This window comes from Eublepharis macularius, chromosome 1 (genome assembly GCF_028583425.1).
Source record: "Eublepharis macularius isolate TG4126 chromosome 1, MPM_Emac_v1.0, whole genome shotgun sequence".
Lineage (NCBI taxonomy): Eukaryota > Metazoa > Chordata > Lepidosauria > Squamata > Eublepharidae > Eublepharis > Eublepharis macularius.
This window is the reverse complement of record NC_072790.1, coordinates 254,470,857-254,489,648: the sequence shown is the minus strand read 5'-3', so window position 1 is coordinate 254,489,648 and position 18,792 is coordinate 254,470,857. Positions and strand designations below refer to the sequence as shown.

The 18,792-nt window shown below is 54.2% G+C and overlaps 2 protein-coding genes across 2 annotated transcripts in view; both read left to right on the top strand.

The window, feature by feature from the left end:
* The first annotated feature begins 58 nt into the window (after positions 1–58).
* Positions 59–3,848, top strand: PEX19 (peroxisomal biogenesis factor 19). Its single transcript, XM_054999553.1, has 8 exons — positions 59–134; positions 248–357; positions 465–630; positions 1,414–1,499; positions 1,628–1,792; positions 1,883–2,059; positions 2,144–2,188; positions 2,876–3,848. Exons 1-8 carry the CDS (start codon positions 89–91, stop codon positions 2,957–2,959), a joined length of 879 nt encoding a protein of 292 aa, XP_054855528.1. The 5' UTR covers positions 59–88; the 3' UTR covers positions 2,960–3,848.
* A 2,259-nt stretch (positions 3,849–6,107) lies between these two features.
* Positions 6,108–18,792, top strand: part of DCAF8 (DDB1 and CUL4 associated factor 8) — a 35,634-nt gene continuing 22,949 nt past the window's right edge. The window contains exons 1-3 of the mRNA XM_054999189.1: positions 6,108–6,264; positions 6,765–6,825; positions 17,558–17,627. Coding sequence (XP_054855164.1) covers positions 17,579–17,627 — 49 coding nt within the window. The 5' untranslated portion in view covers positions 6,108–6,264; positions 6,765–6,825; positions 17,558–17,578. The remainder of the gene's footprint in view (positions 6,265–6,764; positions 6,826–17,557; positions 17,628–18,792) is intronic.

Genomic DNA, 18,792 nt, shown 5'->3' with positions numbered 1-18,792 from the left:
GGCGCTCCTCCCCGCCACGCCCCCTCGCGCGGAGGGCGGCCAATCGGGGCCCGCCTCCCCGGCCCCGCCCACCCCGTCCAGCGGCGCGATGGCGGCGGCCGAGCAGGACCGGGAGCTGGACGAGCTGCTGGAGAGTGAGGCCGGGGACGGGCAGGGACCGGGCGGCGGGCAGGACGGGGCGGGCGGCGGCGGGGCTGCGGGCGCTGGAGCCGCCTCCACCCGGCTCCCCTCTCCTCTCTCCCCGTAGGCGCCCTCGACGACTTCGAGAAGGCCGCGCCGCCCCCTCCGCCCGGCAGCAGCAGCAGCGGCGGCAGCGCCGTCGAAGCCCCGCCGAGGCCGCCGGGGGAGGCCGCCCAGGTCAGCGGGGCGGGACAGGGCGGGGCAGGGCGGGGCAGGGCAGGGCAGGGCGGTCCCCCCTCCCTCCCCCCCCCGCGGCCCTGACGCCCCCCCCCCTCGGCCCGCAGGACGCGCTGTTCGCCTCGCAGGAGCGCTTCTTCCAGGAGCTGTTCGAGGGCGAGCTGGCCTCGCAGGCCACGGCCGAGTTCGAGCGCGCCATGCGGGAGCTGGCCCAGGAGGAGCCCCACCTGGTCGAGCAGTTCCAGAAGCTCTCCCAGGCCGCCGGCAGAGTCGGTGAGCGCCGCGGCCCCGGGCGGGAAGGGGAGGGCTTTTGCCCCCTCGCCTCAGCGGGCTGCAGCCCCTGGCCGGCGCCCAGGCCTCTCCCCGCAGCCCCTCCGCGCCAGGCCCGCGATGAGGGGGGCAGGGAGGGCAGGGGGCTGCCGAGGCTTGCAAACAGGGTCCCGCCCCGCCCCCCCCCCGGGCCCGAACCGGTCTCTGCCCCCTGGACAGCAGGGAGCCCTCGGCAGGCAGGGCGGTCCTTCTGGAGGGACTGGGAGTGAAGGACTTGGGGCGCGCGAAATCCCTCGCAGCCACCCTTGCTTGGGGGTGCTAGTCCCTGGAACGATGCCGTCTCCTGTGCTGGGTGCCTGTCCGGGCTGCTGCCTCCCAAGCCGAAGCAGGGCAAGAGTTCCCTCAGGGTCAAGCGTTGTGCCCTTTTTCATGGCTGCAGAGGTCACAAGCAAACTCCCGGCCACGCTCGCGCTCACGTGAGTGCAGAATTGGCCGTCTCCATCAGGGAGCATTAAGAACCAGTCGTTGCTTCTTGCCTGCAAACAGGGTGGACTCCTGGGTCTTGTGGCTGACGATAGTATAAACGCCCTGGTTCTGTGTTGCAACAAAAGGTGGCTTATGGGGTTGAATTCCTGGCTTGAATGCCTCGCGAAAGTGTTCCCGCGAAGGCTGGGTTGTGTGTTCTGAGTGCAGCTGCGGTAGCTCATGTAGGCCCCGAGGACACGCAGCTGCAGCATTCCGGAAGCCTGGAAAACAGCTCCAGTGCCCCTCCCTCTCTCTTGGCAGGAAGTGACGCCACATCCCAGCAAGAGTTCACTTCCTGCTTGAAGGAGACCCTCAGCGGCTTGGCCAAGAACGCCAACGACTTGCAGGTACGAGTCTCCTGGGAGACCGCAAGTGGGTATGGAGGGGGCAGGGGGGCTGTGTTTGTAGCCCCCCTCCGGCCCTGGAGCTTCTCTGCCCTACCTGCTTCCCTGCTGCTGTCCTTTCCCCCCTGCAGAACTCCACGGCAGCTGAGGAGGAGCTGGCCAAGACCATGGAGGGACTCTGCCTCGAGGAGGGAGATGGCGGCGAAGGCAACCTCTTGCCCCTCATGCAAGGTATCATGCGGAACCTCCTCTCGAAAGATGTGCTTTACCCCTCGCTCAAGGAGATCACGGACAAAGTACGTGGGCCAGGAGGCATGGGCGTCACGGGGCCGGGCGGCAGTCCTTCCCTCCCACCTCCTTTGTGCCTTTCTTTCTTTCTTCCCTAGTACCCAGAGTGGCTCCGCAGCCACTGTGACTCTCTGCCAAAGGAGCAGTACGAGAAGTATCAGGAGCAGCACAGCATTATGGGGAAAATCTGCGAGCAGTTTGAGGCGGAGCGGCCCAGCGACGGTGACACAGAGCACAAGGCCCGCTTTGAGCTGATCCTGGACCTGATGCAGCAGGCAAGGGGGGTCTGGCAGCGGGTGGAAGGGAAGGGTGGGGGAGGGGAAAGGTGGTCGGTGGCTAATCCTGCCTCTGCCTTCCAGCTTCAAGATCTGGGCCACCCTCCTAAGGAACTTGCTGGGGAATCGGTGAGTGTGTGTGTTGGGGGCGGGCTGGTGACCGCACTGGGGTTTGTGGGTGGGGTCTGGGGGCCATGTTCTTGCCAGGGGAGCGTATGGGCAGAGGCTGGGTGTTTGGGGGTTCTGGACTGACCCAGGTCTCCCCCAAACAGGACTAACATTCTGTCTTTTTGCATGGAGCACCTGAAGGGAGTTGGGGGTCTGTGTGGCCCTTCTCGACTCCCTTCTTCGGGGGTTGGCCCCCACATCTCTGGAGCCAGCACTTGTTGGAACAGTTCTCAAGTGCAGTCCTTCTTGTCCAACCAGGCAGCATCTGTCAGAAAAGTATTGGCCTAGTATTTCACACACCAGATTTGGACTGGGGAGATCCATTCCTGGTTTGCCTTGAAGGCAAATGGGGGCAGGAGCCCTGTGCACACCTGTGTGTGAGGGTGTGCAGGACAGGTGTGATGTTGCTGACCAAGTTTGAACGTGCTTTAATACCCGGCAGGTTGTTGGCTGTTGACTCATTCTGCAGGCACCGCTCTCCTTCCCTCTGGTTAGCGGAGTTACCCAGAGTCTGTGGAGGTGCCCGCAGGCTTGGCGCTGCTGCTGCCCCTGCCACTTTCTCTTGGGGACTCGCACGTGCCTCAGCCCTGCTGCCTGCACTGACGCTTCTTCTCTTCTGTGTTCCTCTGCCCCCCGCACCTTGTGCAGCCGCCTGGTCTGAACTTTGACCTCGAGGGACTGAATCTGCCCGATGCAGCCAGTACAGGAGGAGAGCAGTGCCGGATCATGTGACCGCCACCCGTGTGGAGTGGAACGTTGCGTCGAGGGAAGGGCTGCACTTTTCTTAATCACCAGGATGCTTGAAGCAGGCTGGGCTGACTAACATGGCCATTTATGTTTAAAGATCCCAAAAGGGTAATTCTAAGTCTGGGGCTTGCAAGAAAGAGATGAAATGAATGTGAGTGAATGGGAGGTGCCCTTCCCAGGCCCCACTGCCGTCTCCCGAGTGGGCTGGAAAGGTCTGCACCCCACTCTTGGATTTTTGTAAATCATGCTCAGCAGCACCCATTTCGGTGTGTGTGCTTCTTGCCCCGCTCTCTGGCCCCTGCTGAGAGCTTAACAAACTGGCCGGACCACTGTTTCCTGACAGGCAAGGCAGGCAGCAGCCAGCAAGGGTGTCCTGCTGTGGGTCTCCAATGTGGGGCTGGAGGGTTCTGGCCTTGTGTTGGGGGGCTTGCGCCTTTGTAACTCAACTCCCCTTTGCTGCTGAGGACTTTTTGCTTGCCCAAGAGCTCCTGGATGGCTTCTGTTAGGACCTTGACTAAGCGCTGCCTGTGTCTACTGGGCGAGGCTAAGGCGGAAGCCCGGCAGGCCTAGATGCTTCCCAGGGAAGGCATCCTGGAGGGGGGGTCCAGCTTCTCTCTGCCTTTCCTTGCAGCCACTTTCACTGTCCTACCTGGAACACTCCAGGCCGCTGGGCAGAAGGGTTGTGGTTTCCCTGCCTCAGTGTGAGGCTAGAGGCCCCATCTGTGGCTGCAGCCCAGCTGGGATAGTTGGAGAGATGGAGGGAGGGCAGGGGGGGTGAATTTCCACCTCCTGCCCGTGCTTAAGGGTGGCAGAACTTGATGGCGTTGGAACTCTTTATGAATAAAATAAAGGTGGAAGTTTATCCTTTCCAGTATTTTTTCTGTTTTCTCTGACTAAATGGGGGCTGGGATGTTTGTGTGGGATGTGGGATGATGGGTTTTATTTTTCCCTTCCTCCAGTAATGCAAGCCTTGCTGGAGGGCAAGATCTGTGCTTAATGGGGTTGGGCTCTCAAACCTGCCTAGTCCTCCTGCTCTCAGCAATGGAGTTCTGGAGCCGCCAATCCCCCTGGGGAGGCAGAGCCCCATGACAAGGAGCACGTGCAGCTTTGCTGGGAGGCGTGGGGCACGGAGCCATCACACGGGCTCTCGGTGAGCTGATTATTGATTACTTGATCCTTGCTGGGAACTCTACCCCACTGGCTCAGTTCGCCAATCCCAGTGTTTGCTGCAGTTGTGCTATTTACCAGAAAGCTGAATAATAACAACTGCGCGGTGAACAAAGTCAGTGCATTATTACCCCACAATCCAGCTGGGGAGCTGGACTAAGAGGAGTGGCTTACCCAAGGCCACCTACTAAACTCATGGCAGGAGTGGGATTTGAACCAGTTGGGTGTTGATTCACAGCTGAGCCACTTCTCTACCGTTCCACAGCAGCTCTCCAAAAGATAAATACGGAAGAAAAATACAGAAGTAATTTTGCTTCCTGCCAAAGGTACTGCTGTAATACCAGATGAAGCAAAAAGAAGGGCAATTGTCTGTTTTTACTAACTCTAGCCAGAATTGCATTTATAACAAATGTCCTACTCCGCCTTTCTCCCTGGTAGGCAACCAAAGCAGCTGACGTGGTTCTGTCTTCCATTTCATCCTCATAACAACAACCCTGAGAGGGTGTGACTGCCCCAAGGTCAGCCAGGAAGCTTCCATGGCAGGGTGGGGATTCCCACCTGGGTCTCCTTGGTCCTAGTCTGACATTCCATTACTACACACTGGCTCAAAGAGGCCAGGGAAACTGTTAAAACTCCCTTTCCTTTGTCAAAGTGGACTATTTTCCACCCTCCCTTTCTGTGCTGCCTGCCCTTGCTGACTTCCCATGAGTAAAGCTTTGCATCTGCTGTAAAAGCCAGGAGGGATGTTTGGGAGACAATCGTTGCCTGGATGATCCTGTTCTCTTCGTTTTAGATGCTGCAGCTCCCATGCTCATGTTGATGGTGGCCAATACCAAAATAAGCAGCTTTATGTTCTCTTTAATTATGCCTGCCACAAACACAACTTTGGCTTCCGTAGCACATTCCTGGGGGGGAGTTTGCAGATAACGCAGGCCAGGGTGTTTTGACTCCCTTCTCTCTTGGCACTGTAACTGCTGCTATCCTCGTGCTGGAAACGAAGGCCTCTTTGGGGTGGGGCCTGGAGAGTTCCCTGAATTGCACCCGATCACTCTACTGGGTCTGCAGGTAACCTGGGCCAGGATATGTTCCATTTCCCTTCGCTTTGGGCAGTCCCACCAGCGTGCTGTCACTTGAGACCAATTTCTGAGGCTCCTGCTGTATTTATCCCTGCCCTGGACAGAAGGGAGGCTTTCAAACTCTAGATCTGCAGCTGCTTGGTGGGTATCCAGAGTGTCCGACACAGTCCCCCTCTTTTCCGTTTTATTTTCACAACTGCCCTGGGAGGAGGGTAGCTTAGGGCTGAGTGACTGGCTGAGGATCCCCCAGCAAGCCTCCAGAGCAGCTCGGGCAACAGCCTGGACGACTCGGCCACACCCGCTGGCTCTCCAGTCGTGTACAGCCGCTCTTGCCGAACCGCCCCCACCCCCAGCCGCCCTCTGCCTGGTTCAGCCCCGGGGGGGGGGCGGGTGGCGGGGACGAGACGCTGGGAAGCCGCCGAGTCTGGCCGCCCGAGCTTCCCTTTTCTCCAGGCGGCCGGAGAGCGGTGGCAACCGGGAGAGATGTCCAGGGGTTCCAGGCCAAGCGGCTAAAGGGGTTGCCAGCCTCCCGGTGGGGCCTGAAGCTCTCCCGACCACAGAGATTCGCCCCCCCCCGGAGAACGTGGCCGATAGAGGAGGGGGGGCTGTATGGAATCACGCCTTGCAAGGGGCCGTCCCCCAAATCTCCAGGAAATTCCCAAGCCAGAGTTGGCAACCTGCGGGGCCTGACCAGAGGGCTTTTGACCGCGCTGCCCAAGAGAGCCCGCCGGGCGACCCGCGCCCGCAGCCCCGCATCTGGCGGCGGCGAGTCCCCCGGCCGAACGCGACTGCCCGGCCAGCCCTTCCTGCTTCCGGGTCGGCGGGCGACCACTTCCGGGAGAGAGGCCGGAAGTGGCGCCGCGGGGGCGGGGCCCGGGCGTCGTAAAGGCGCGTCTGCCGTCAAGCGCGGCCGTCGGGAAGAGCGTCGGCGCCGGAGGCCGCGGCGGGACGGAGCGGTTGGGCCTAAGATGGCGGCCGGGCGCCCGGCGGGAGGCCCAGGCCCCGGGAGAGAGCGCGGCCGCAGCGCCGGCCGGGCCCCACGCGCAGGTAGCGCCGCCGCCGCCGCAGAGCCCGGGCCTCGCTCGACGCCTGAGGGCGGCCTGCCCGGCCGGGCGGGCAGCGCTGGGCCCGCGGAACTCCCCGCTGCTGGGCCGCCGCCCCCCGCCTCCGCCGGGCCCAGAGCGCGGGGCTCGAGGGGCGCCTCCTTTGTCTGGGCGCCGGCGGAGGCCCGCCCGGGTCGGGCCCGCAGCTCTCTGGCCCGGGGCGGGGCGGGGCGCCCTCCTCCTCCTCCTCCTCCCCCCCCCCTCTGGGCGGGGGGCGAGGCGAGGCGAGCTTGGGCGGCCCTGGGGAGCGGCGCGCTGGGCCTGGGCCTGACCCTGAGGCCGGGGAGGTTTGGCCTGGGGAGGAAGGGAGCCGCGGGGGCGCTCCTCCACGGCCCCAAAGGCCTGGCGGGCAGGGCCGGGCCGGGCCGGAGAGGAGGGAGGCCCCTGGGGCTGGGCGGTGGGGCAGCCTGGGGCTTTAAACGCCTTTCTCCTTCTCCCTCCCAGTCTGACGGGGCCTTCCCTGGCGCCAGCCCCCTGGTGCGCCTGCGCCTGCTCTGAAGGACAGGTGAGTGCCGGGCGGGGGCTGCCTAGCACTGGGGGCGGGGGCGGGGGCGGTGCCGCTGGCCCTTTGCAGGGGAGCCGGAAGAACATCTGCGTGGTTTCCGTGGGGCTTGTTGCAAGTAAATGGGCGTGCAGTTGGGGAGCAGCCCTTGCATCCGCGGCTTTTGCTCTTGCATTAACAGTTTTCGAATCGTTATCAGTATTTATGTCTTTTGTAATCTGATTACACAGTGTGAGATTCATATCAGTATCAAGGACATTTCCCTAAACAATGCCACAGGTAAATAAGCCCAAGTTTACAAAGACATAGCATTAGTAAGGATCGAATATAGAGTTGAAGAAATGCTGAAGCAGAACAGAAGCAACTCTAGGACTGTCAATAAACTACATGAAGCAGAGGTAGCTCGTAGGAGCACATATTTAAAACAGCAGGTAGCACGTAAGGCAATATAGTGGTGAAGTCTTGGATCCCTAATTCATTAGTGAAGCATTTGAGACCCCCTCCCTACAATACAGCCCCCCTATCTGAGTAAAAAGGCTTTTTGAATAATTCAGTTTTGCATCTTTTGCAGAAAGCTAGGAGAGTGGGGTCTCTCCTGACCTCCTCAGGCAGGCCGTTCCATACTGAAGGGGCCACCACAGAGAGAGCCTGTGGTCAGGCTGCTGTGTCCCATTTTTATTTTATTTTGCTGAAACAAAAAAGAAACAGTTTGGCATGATGTGTAAAATAACAAGGAAACTATCCAGTAGAAGCAAGCTTACGGTAACAGACAGTACACAGTTACAGTACCTATTTGTTTTGCCAAATCATTTTTCTGAACCATTTTTCTATAACACAGTGCCATTACCTGTGTAAAAAACTCTGCCTTAATAATTTAGTTTTGTATAGCCTGTAGAAAGCTAGGAAAGTGGGAGCTTTCCTAACCTCTTCCAGAATTTAGGTATTGAGTTGCCTTAATAGGGTATAGCTGCACTCCAGCCTTAGGCTTGAATATTGTGCTCACTGTATCCTGTGGTAGTGAATTCCACAAGTTAATTGCTTTTTGAACAGAAACACTTCTTTTTGTCTGTCCTGAGTTTTGGTTTTCTCTTCACTTTCTCTGTACTATGAATAATTTTAGGAATTGTTATGGTTCCCTTTAGCCTCCTTTTTTAAAACTGAAGAGTTTAATCTGAAGAGCTTTAACTATTCTTCACAAGGAAAGTGGGTTAACTCTTAGATTCATTTGCTTGATCTTTTCTGTGCTTTTTTCAGTGCTATAATATCCTTTTCGCTTTGGGGTAACAAAGGAAGGCAATTTTTATAAATGTAGCCATGCCATAAATTTACACCGGGTCAGTACAGTACCGATTATTTAACTTGCAATTGCTTTTTTTAAAAAATAATTCCTATGGGATTTGGAATTTGCCTTTTGTAATGCCTCCGGGCATGGAGTTGAGCTCTGTCCTGCTTATTCTTGGCTGGCTCAGAATCCATCAGCCTGTTTGTATTGTGAGAATTTTTTTGTCCTCCGCATCACTGTGCACTTGCAGGGAACCTTGTTTTCCATGTTGCCGCACACTTCGAAGAGATCTTTTTTCCAGTTCCTTGCTGTCTACTTTACTGCACACCATCCTAAACAGTTGAGTATCCTCTGCACTTCGTTGGCCACCTCGCTCTAGATTCCCCGTTGCTCATGACCAAATTAAATAGCTCCAGTGGGTCCCTGTTGCTCTCTTCCCTCCCTTGCAAGTTGCAAGTGGTTGGGCTGTGAGTCAGCAGTCTGCTGGTTCGAGTCCTTCTAGTGCCATGAGCTCAGCAGGTGGGTCAGCCCCTCCTCTCCACCCCACCTCCCCAGCTGCATTTTGGGGATAATGATAACACTGACTTTGTTCTCTGCTCTGAGTGGGCTCCGATCTGTCCAAAAGAATGGTATATAAATGCAGCTGTTGCTTCCTCTCATTTAAAGAGTTTCTGAACCATGAGAAGGCTTATCCCACAACTGCTAAATTTACTCCAGAGCCTTTATTGCAGATTAATATCAAATGTTTTTGAAAGCTCAGGCATCTAGTAATAACTGCACTTATATACAGCTCATCTAGACAGATTAGTGTCTCACCCAGAGCGGTGAACAAGTTAGTGTTGTTGTTATCCCCACAATGCAGCTGGGGAGCTGGGGCTGAGAGGAGGGGCTTACCCCCGGCCACCTACTGAGCTCAGGGCAGGAGTGGGAGTCGAACCAGCAGAGAGCGGATTTGCAGGCAAACTACTTAACCTCTGTACTACAGCAGCTCTTATGTTTCGCCATGTTGCGCTCGCACCTAGATAGCTGTCTTAAGCTGCCGTGGTTGGTGGAAAGGGCTGCATATAAATATTAACTCCCTCAAAGAAACAGGACTTCCCTTTGTAGTAGCCATGGTGTCTCCCCCTCAGGTAAAGCTCGTTCCTCAGTGTACTCAATAATTTTGTATTTAATGCATTTCCACCAGTTCCTTAAGAACATCAGGAGAGTCTGCTGGACTAGACCAGTGGTCAGTCTAATGGCGTATGCTGTTTCACACGGCAGCCGACCAGTCACTGGGCCTGCCTGCCCGTGCTGATACTCAGAGGCTTGAGGCCTCTGAATATGAAGGCTCCCTTCGGTCACTGTGGCTAGTAGCCATTGATGAACCGTTCCTCTGTGAATTTGGGGAGGAGCCAAATTCAGCCCCTGCCATCCGCGGTGGAAAGGAGCCGGTGGCGGATGAAGCACGGAGGCCCCGCTGCCTGGGTCTTGGAGAGCCACTCTCAGTCTGAGTAGCCAGTGCTGCTCTTGGTGGTCTGGTGCGGGATAAAGCTGCATTGTGCCTGTTCGTGTTTTTTAATCCCCTTTTGAAGCTATTGATGCTTGTGGCCACGATGGTGTTCGCTAGTAGTGAATTTCATGGCTTAATTACTCACTGAGTAAAAAAGTATTTGATTTGGTCTGTCCTGAAGTATTTCTCAGCAACTTCGTTGCATGTCCCCAAAGAACTTCCTCTCTACTCGGAAGCTTCTGTTGTGCTTCTCCTTACTTGTTTTTTTTTCTAGACTTAAAAGTCCAGGTCTCCCAAACCTTTCCTCGCGGGAAAGGGGCTCCAACTTCCTAATCATGTTGGTGGCCCTCCTTTCTCCTTTTTCCAGCTCTGGAGTGTCTTTTTAAAAAAGATACAGTGACTCAAAATGTACGCATAATTCCAGATGCGGCTGCACCCCGGACTTATGCGAGGGCATTCTACTATCAGCCTTTTTATTTTCAATACTGCCACTGATAGTAATGGAGCTTGCCTTTTTCGCTGCTGCTGCAAACGGCAACGTTTTCATTGAGCTTTGCACTACAGCCCCCGAATCTCTTTCCTCTTTCTGAGCCCATTCAGACCCCCTTAGCATATATTTAAAATTAAGATTTTTTGATCCAGTATACATCACCTTACATTTGCCTACACTGAACTTCTTTTGCCACGTGGTTGCCCACTCGCCCAATTCATGGAGATCCTCCAGGAGTTCTTCACAGTTGGATGTTGTTTCCACCGTCCTGAATAATAAAATGTCACATCCGCAAACTTGGCCTCTAAGATGCACACCCCCAGTTCAGGTTAAATAGCACTGGCCCCAATACCGATCCTTGTTGCACCTCACTGCTTACTACATAGTTTACGTCTTGCCCCGGGTCTCAAGCGCCACTCAGAACTACGTCCAGACCTGCCATGCCTCTAGCTGGCTTTGTGACCAACTGCTCCAATGTTGTTACTTTTGAGGTCTAGAAAACTTGCTTAAGTTAAAGTCACTCATTCGTAATAGATTCTTCTCCTTGGTCACCTTCCTCATTTATCTCAGATCAGCCTCTGGTTTTATCAGGGGTGATAATACATCCCCAATGTTAATTTCATGTGGGTAGCTGTGTTGGTCTGCAGTAGAAGAGCAAGGGTTCATGTCCAGTGGCACCGAGATCAACTAGATGTCCAGGGTAGGAGCTTTTAGGAGTAAAAGCTCCCTTTGTCAGATACAAGGAGTAAAAAAAGGTAGGAGTCTTTATAATCCAGGCAGAGAGTGCGAGGGGTATTGCAGATGTCAGGAAACTAGCTATAATACATGTTGTAATTAGCTCACTAGAGCGTGGGTCCAAAGTGCAGAAAATCAGCATCTGAAGTGTGTGTGTCTGTGTGTGGGGGGGGGGGGGAGTCCTGATTCAGATCTGGGGGTGGGGGTGGGGATGGGGTGTCAATTGTTCCAAATCTCTTGTTTTAGTTTTCCTTTGAAGTTTCTCTGCGTGGGAACTGCTTCTGTTAGGGCAGCGATGGAATGTCCTGGAATATGAAAATGTTCTGCTGCTGGTTTTTGAGTGTTGTGATCTTTGATACCAGAGTTATCTCCATTCTTTTTGTGGTGGTGTTAGGTCCACTGATGGTGTTGTTGGAGGTGAATATGGGACCAGACAGAGTTGGCACCTTGGTTTATTCAGGCCCTGGTCCCAGAGGGTTTTTTTCCATGCTGGGAAGTGCATTGTTGTGAGAGGAATTGTTTAAGGTTGGGGGCTGTCTGTGGTCAAGAAAATGTTTTTCTCCCAATGCCTGTGTGAGAGAGAGAGCAGTATCATTGTCTGGCATAGGTTTCAGGTCCTTAATAATGCGTGGAAACGGTTTCAGCAGTGGACTGTGCGTCACCACCAGAGAGGTGCTGCTGCTGTAGCAGGTCAACCCTTTGGTGTCATTCTGGCTTTGCTGATCTGGGGTTTTTTTTTTTTTACTATATCTGTTGGATATTACAGTTCTAGAAGTCCCCCCCCCCCCCCGCTTCTTGTATCTGTTAAAGGGATCTTTGACTCTTGAAAGCACGTGCTCTGCGACTGGACCAAATCTTGCTCCCCCACTTTTCAGTAATCCTTACAGCCTAATAGCCTAACCTTATCATGATAGCCTAGGATTGTCCAGTTTCATCGGATCTTGGGAGTGAAGCCTAGTCAGCCCTGGAATGCCACCAAGGAAGTCTAAGGTTGCTATGCAGAGGCAGATAATGGTAGGTCAGCGCTGAAGTCTCTCGCGTTCAAAGCCCCATGAGGGGTTGCCATAAATCAGCTGCAACGTGACAGCAAAATAAAAAGGTGGTGTGGGGGATGTCTTCACCCATAGTGATCCCATAGAGGAGTCTCTTCCCGTGCTGTTTCTGGCTGTACGTGATTCTGTGCTGCCTTTGACATACAGAGCAACCCTGTCCTTTCTTGTTCTTGTCTAGGGGTGACTGTGGCCTCTTGATTTTCTCCATCCCATCAGGTTTGGGCAGGACCACCTGTAGCTACATCGGGGAGCTTGGTGCTAAATGACAGCTCTCCCATCTTGGCTCAGAGTCTTCGACCACTGGCATGTAGGCACCTGTGCCTCATCTCCCCCCTCCCAAGGATCTCTGACTCCCCTGGCCCTCTGTTTTCCTCACGCGGTCCTCCTTTACTGCCCTCCTTTCATTCTCTAGTCCTGAACTGCTTGGTTTGCCCCAAGCCAGCTGCTGTTGAGCACCAGAAACGGGATTTGCTGGAGAGGTTTCTACTGTAGAATGTAGCCGTCCCAAACTGCCCTAGGGTAGCCTGTGCCCAGTTGACTCCTGCCTGGGTGCTGGGGCAAGGGCCCGGTTTCCCCTCCAGATAGGTTGATCCAAAAGCTAAGTGTGGTAGAGCATGGATTGGCCCTAGTCTGGAAGAGAGGGGGAGATGGGGGGCTTAGGAACTGGATCCAGGAGTTACTTTTAACTGGTCATCATCTCCCTGGGTTTCAGCTTCCATGTTCCTCTCGAGGGGGAATTCTTACCTGTGGCATTCAGTAGCTTAGTGGGCTAGATCTGCTTTGATAGGTGTGACTCATTCTTGAGGTGTCCAGGGCGCAGCTGTTGACCCTGGCTAGCAGCCTGCCTCATAGCTGTGCCTTGATTTGGACACAGCCTGCCCGATCCCCATGCCCAAGGCTCTGTCTGACACACACACACACACACACACACCCGCCGCACTGCCTCTTAGGCACTGTGCTATTTGTCTTCTCTGCACTCAGTCTTTGCCCTGTAGCGGTCCCAGCATGAGTGCATTTACATCTCGTTTGGATATTAAAATCACAAGCGAGTGAAGGATACAGTGGGCTGTGCAGCTGCTACCCCCCATTGTCTGGAATGCAAATTGGTTTACTCAGCTCTTGCTTTGGATTGCCCAAGTGTCAGGGGGGGAAACCCCTTTGTCTTTAAATGTGAGTTCACCCAGTGTAACACAGTACACTGTAGTGTTAGAGTACAGTACACAGTAGCGTTAGAGACAGTGAACCAAAGTGCACAGAGTAAAAAAATGTTTTTTATTCTAGAAAATTCAAACTTTGCAAGGATCTACGTAAAATAACAAATCCTTACTAAAGGCTAATTAAGGCTAACATAACTGAGACACTTGAATTAGCTGACTAATACTCCCACAGGTTGGCCTCACCAACGGACTCCATAGCAGGATAACTGGTCTTGCAGTTTTAAGGCCGAGATAACGGTCCAGCAGCGTCCATAGCAAGAAGAGCCGCCGCCCCCATGGCTGGAAAGAGTCCCACCTTAAAGCGAATCCAGCCAGTCAGGGCAAACCATCACTTAACAATTGCTGCCCGGAGAAGCTTGTGAGAGGAGACGAGGCGTGGTAACACACAAGTCCTGCCAAATTCACGCAGGTGCAGGCAGCTGCTTGCCTGCCGAAACCCCTCTCAAGCCTGTAAAGCTGCTTTTAACAGCTCTTAAAGTCAGCTCACGGCACTGTAGTTTTCCAGGCTCAAGTTCCTTTCCTGACGCCAAGGCAAGAGAAACAGCCCCTGTTCCGTTCCGTTACTTCCTTGTCTGGAGGGCGGTCTGTCTAGTTTCTTGTCCAGTGGCAGGTTTGCTTCTCTTGGGTGGGTTGGGTGAGCTGACAAGTCAGCCTTTGCCGCGTTGTTCAGCCTGCCGCGGTGCTGTGCTGTGCTGTGCTGTGCTGGTGGGAAGCATCCTTAGCTGCTAGGTGGTCCTTTGCAAAGGAAGAGAGTGTGCAGTTGAGGGGCTGGAGAAAAGCGGGCTCTTCTTCCGTGACAGTTCTGGTGTCCAGCCTGGCACTTGCTTGCCCCTGACCACCTGCCTGGTCTGCCTTTACTCTTGCCCTCCAAAGCACCATGTGTGTGGCTGGTGCTATGCTGTTCCCAGCATTCTGCTGTACGTGAGCCTCAGGTGCAAACTCAAGCCAAGCGCCTTTGGCCCAGTCCGCACAGCCCCTTCAGTGGCAAGGCCCGCAGGCCATTCTGGCACCTGCAGTGTCGCAAAAGGAGACTTGGAGCTGTGAACCCTGGGACTTGGGTCCTGAGCTTTGAAAAGGCGCATAGAGCATGTGGGATAGAAGGGTGGGTGGGGGGGGCATCCAGCTTCCACTGCACAGAGCCCCAGGCAAGTCAGCGGGTTGCAGGGCATGGCAGTCATTTTTCTTCCTTTCCCCAGCCTTTCCACTCATTGCAGAAGAACACAAGAAGGAGGACACAGTGGGGCAGTTGGAGCTCTGCGAAGTGACTGCTCCTCCTATGTATTGATGGGAAAGCCCAGGAGTAAAGGGGGGGGATTGGTTTTCTTCCAGTAGGCAAGTTGGGAAATTTTGGGGAGCATTGGCGGGGGGTGGGGGAGGGGAAGCTGCTGTGAAATATTTGTGTTTTGGAATGAGTAAAATGCTTTTAAGGCAAGGTTTTTACTCATGCAAACTATATAGCATGAACAAATGTATTAGATAATAAATTCTATGAGTACGATAGACATAGGCAGCATAATTTCAAGAATGTTGTTTGAATAATTGCTTCAGCAGTTAATATGGTGTAATTGATCATTGTCACTTTGAAAAGTTTAACTTGATAGTCAGATATGCTGTTGGTTCTGCACGTTGTCTGTAGACTGTTTCTGTCCAAACAGACTTTGTTGTATATATTGTCGAAGGCTTTCACGGCCAGAGAACGATGGTTGTTGTGGGTTTTCCGGGCTGTATTGCCGTGGTCTTGGCATTGTAGTTCCTGACGTTTCGCCAGCAGCTGTGACTGGCATCTTCAGAGGTGTATCTGTGACACTGAGAGATCTCTGTCTTTTGGTGCTACAGCCCAGAAAATCCACAACAACCATCAGACTTTGTTGTGTTTTTGTTTTCCAGTTTGAACTTCTTTTTTCTTATCTCAGATGGCAAAAATTGAAAAGTGCTAAGATAGTGTAAAGTGCATCAGTTTACAGCTCCTTCTCAAGTATTGGGGGTTTATTTGTAATTTTGCTTGCAGGAAGCTGAGACATTTTATTTTTAAATTGTATAAATGCACTGATTTGTAGAATTTTATATATTAAGGTGTGTGTGTGTGCGTGTGTGTGTGTGTGACGTGCTGTCTTGTCGCCTCCGACCTCTGGCGACCCTTAGAAGGAAAGACCTCCCAAACGCCCTGCCTTTAACAGGCTTGCTCAGATCCTGATATTAAGTTATAAGTGGCACATTTAACGTTAAAAGGGCAAAATTCATGTTTGGATTGATAGGAAAGTAATACATATTCCTTGTTTGGGAGTGGGCCGTTTTTTCCCTCCCGTGGTTTCAGAATGTCCAGATATTTTTCATCTTTGTTCCTGTGCGAGTCCCTGCAGGCTGGTCTCAGTTGCCCACTTTGCAAGAGAAGGGAGAGAGCAGACAGGCACGGGGGGGGGGGGGGAGGCAGAGCCTTTGCAGGGGGGGGCAATAGAGAGGTGTCCTGTACTGGCTGTAAAGATCTGTGAAGTTGCTTGGGGAGGGGAGGGGAACTGAAGTGGATCCAACAAGAGGCAGAGGCAGTTATTGCAGCAGGGGTGGCTGGCGGCCTCCCTCCATCTTCTTTCCCTGGCTGCCAGCCTCATGGAGCACAGCAGGGCTTTCTTCAGAGGAAGTGTGTGCCTGGGACAGGGGCTGTGAGCCAGTAGCCCTTCAGAGGGGTTTCAAGTGAGTTTCCCCTGAGCCCAGCGGTGCCCAGCAGCAGACAGGAGCCAGACTGGGAGGCTGCGCATTTAGTGGGGTTGGGGGTGGGTGGGAATACCCTTTAGTGAATTCCACATGGGGAAGGAAGGAGCTGTCCGCTGGTAAACGCACCTTGTCACCCCCCCTCCAACACTGCCCCCCCCCCACTCTCCATCTTCCCCTTGGCCAAACCTGCAGAGGGAATTGTGCCATTTCTGCATCCAAAGTTTTTGTGAAATCTTAAAACATATACAGTACTCCAGTCCTTTAACAGTTTAAAATGCTACATTCATAACTTGGTTAGTGTATAATCATGTATTTGGTTCCTAAATGTATAACTATATATTACATTTCTTATATGCTCAAAGGAAGGCCAAAAAAAAAATCTCCAGGATCCTTCGGGAAAATTCCTTCCTGATCAGCACTACCCTGGGCATAGAAGAAAAGGCCACGAGAGCTGAGCCCCAGCTCATCCGTGCATGCCCTCCTCCTCCCAATATTCCTAAATTCATACCGTGTCATAGAATCAGAATTTCTGTCAAGTGGCCAACTTACCTCTTCTTATAAACCTCCAAAGAAGGAGAGCCCACCACCTCCCATGGAAGCCTGTGCCGTTGAGGAGCGGCTCTGTTGGGAGGTCCTTCCCACTATATTGAGTCGCCTCCCCTCCAGGCTAGACACGCCCAGCTCCTTCAGCCTTTCCTCAGAGGACTTGGCCTCCAGACCCCTCCCCATCTTCATTGCTCTCCTTTGGGCACATTCCAGCTTGTCAACATCCTTCATAAACTCTGGTGCCCAAAACTGAATGCGGAGTCGAACTTGCCCTCTTCCCTCCTGCTGCAGTTTAAGCTGACGCCCCCGTTACGCCGCCCGTCACCCAGGCTCTCTTCCCTGTGGCCGCTTCGGATCGTTCTGCTGGGCGTTCTGAGATTCCTGCTGGATGTATCTGGCTGTCCCGCCTTGATTCTGAGGCACCCCCGCATTTGGCACAGAACCTTTTGGCTGTGGGCTTGCCCTTGTGTGCTTCGTAGGGTCTTTTGTTCTCAGTGGCAGGGCAACAGGTTCAGAACATCCCACCCCGCCCCGCCCCTGAATCGGAAGTGGTTTTGCTCCTGCCAGCTGCATCTCACGCGGGTGAACCCATGTGTTGCACCTCGGGAAGGAAGTCCAGCGAGGTGGCCCCTGCCCACTTTTTGGGTGGGAGCCGCTGCTTCAGCTGCTGTGGCCCTGCTTAGCCTCAAGCTGAAGCGGGGGGAGGGGGGTTGGAACAAGTGAGGTGGTGTGCTGCTGCTGTGAAGGAGCGCTTCCGCCATGCCTCTGTCCCTCTGTCCGGGCCCGCTTCCTTTTGTGCAAGCAGGAATGGAGAAGCTTCCAGATCAGGTGCTGAGCGGAGGAAGGCTGTGGTGCGTCCTTGAAGAAAGGGCTGTGCCTTCTAAGCTCCCGTGAGTGCTGGGAGGTCACCTGCATTGCCAGCTGTAGCTCTCCTTGCTGTTACTTGTGTGAGTGGCGGCGGGTACTGCCTCTCAGAACAATGGGCAGGAATGGGCTGTGCAAGTTTCCTGTGAGGGCCTTATTCTCACTTTCTGAGCCAGTCAGAGGAGAAGAAAGACCAGCAGCACAGAACGTTCTGTTCTGAAGAGCCAAGGACGGCCGGAGAGCCCCGTGGCCAAAGAATCCTTGCATTGATTGGTTCCACTAACAGTGACGGACTTTTCTTTCGCTCTTTTGTTTTCGTGTGTGTGTGTTTGTGTTTTAAACTCTCAGGGTGAATTTTCAAGAAACAAGATGTCAGATGCAGGGAGTAGCACAGATGGGAAAACAGATATACCCAACGGTAAGGAGTGGTCCTTCCTTCCAAGGACGGCTGTTGCCGCTGTCAGGAAGTGCTGGCTGAGTCACGCGGCAGGCCGGAAGATGCCTGTGCCTGTGGTTCTGTTGGGCTGCCCGGGTCTGGCAGGGCCAGGCAGGCACGTGTGAAGGAGCATGGTGCACCCGCGCCGGCACGGGTCCCTGCTGCCCTTCCCTCTGCTGCTTGCGTGGAGGACATTCCCTCTGCTGCTCCTTTGCCTTGTGTCAGAAGAGTGTCCAGAGCACTGGCGGTCATCCAGCTTGGCCAGCGGCTCAGAGCTCCTGCTCCTGCCCCGTTGGCCAAGAAATCCAAGCCATGTCCCCCTGTGGGTTTGTTCAGGATATGCGTGTCCCTGCCTTGTGTCCTTAGACTCTGGGGAGCTGGCTAATAGCAACATCGTTGCAACGACACCGACTCAGAAAAATAGAACGCACAAATTAAAATGGCAAGGCCTTTTTTTTGGGCTCTGCAGTCTCAGGTAGCACTTGCCAGGCCTGCCAGTCTCCTTGGCATAGGGTGTGGTGTCTTTTTTTTTGTGCAGACACTGCTGCTCAAGCCAGGGAGCCTGGCACTGTTGGCACATACAGGGCAGGGGGTCGTAACATGCACTCTGGTTCCATCCAAAGGGGTCAGGTTGCCTGTTTTATTCAGGGGGCGTGCTTACAGTAGTGTGGGTTGGAACCTTTTGCCTTGGAAAGAGATCTGTGGGATCCACTACAGCATCTTGTGGGGAGGGGGGCTAAGGCCCCACATCTCATCTGCTCTGATGTTGATTCCCTTTGGCTCAAGACTAAGTTGGGGGGATTGTGGTGATAGCACAGCTGCGTCCCCGGTCCTCTTCTGCAGGGAGCTCATTTCTTGTTTGGAGGGCAGTCCTTTGGGGCTCCGGGATTCCCTGGGTATGCTCAGGCTTCAGAGCCATTCCATTCTATGCAGATGGTCAGACATGAGGCACCTCTGGCCAAAATGAGATTGGGTTCCAGCCAAGGCATTAGCAGAATGGGCAAAAGGGCATGGAGCACTGGCACATCTTGGGAATTTTTGACCTTTGGGCACTGGTCCAAACAAAGATCTTTGAGGCAGAAAAGATTGCCCAGAGGAATATGCTGTGGCACCTTGCAGAAACTGGGTGGCAGAATGGAGCTTGGGG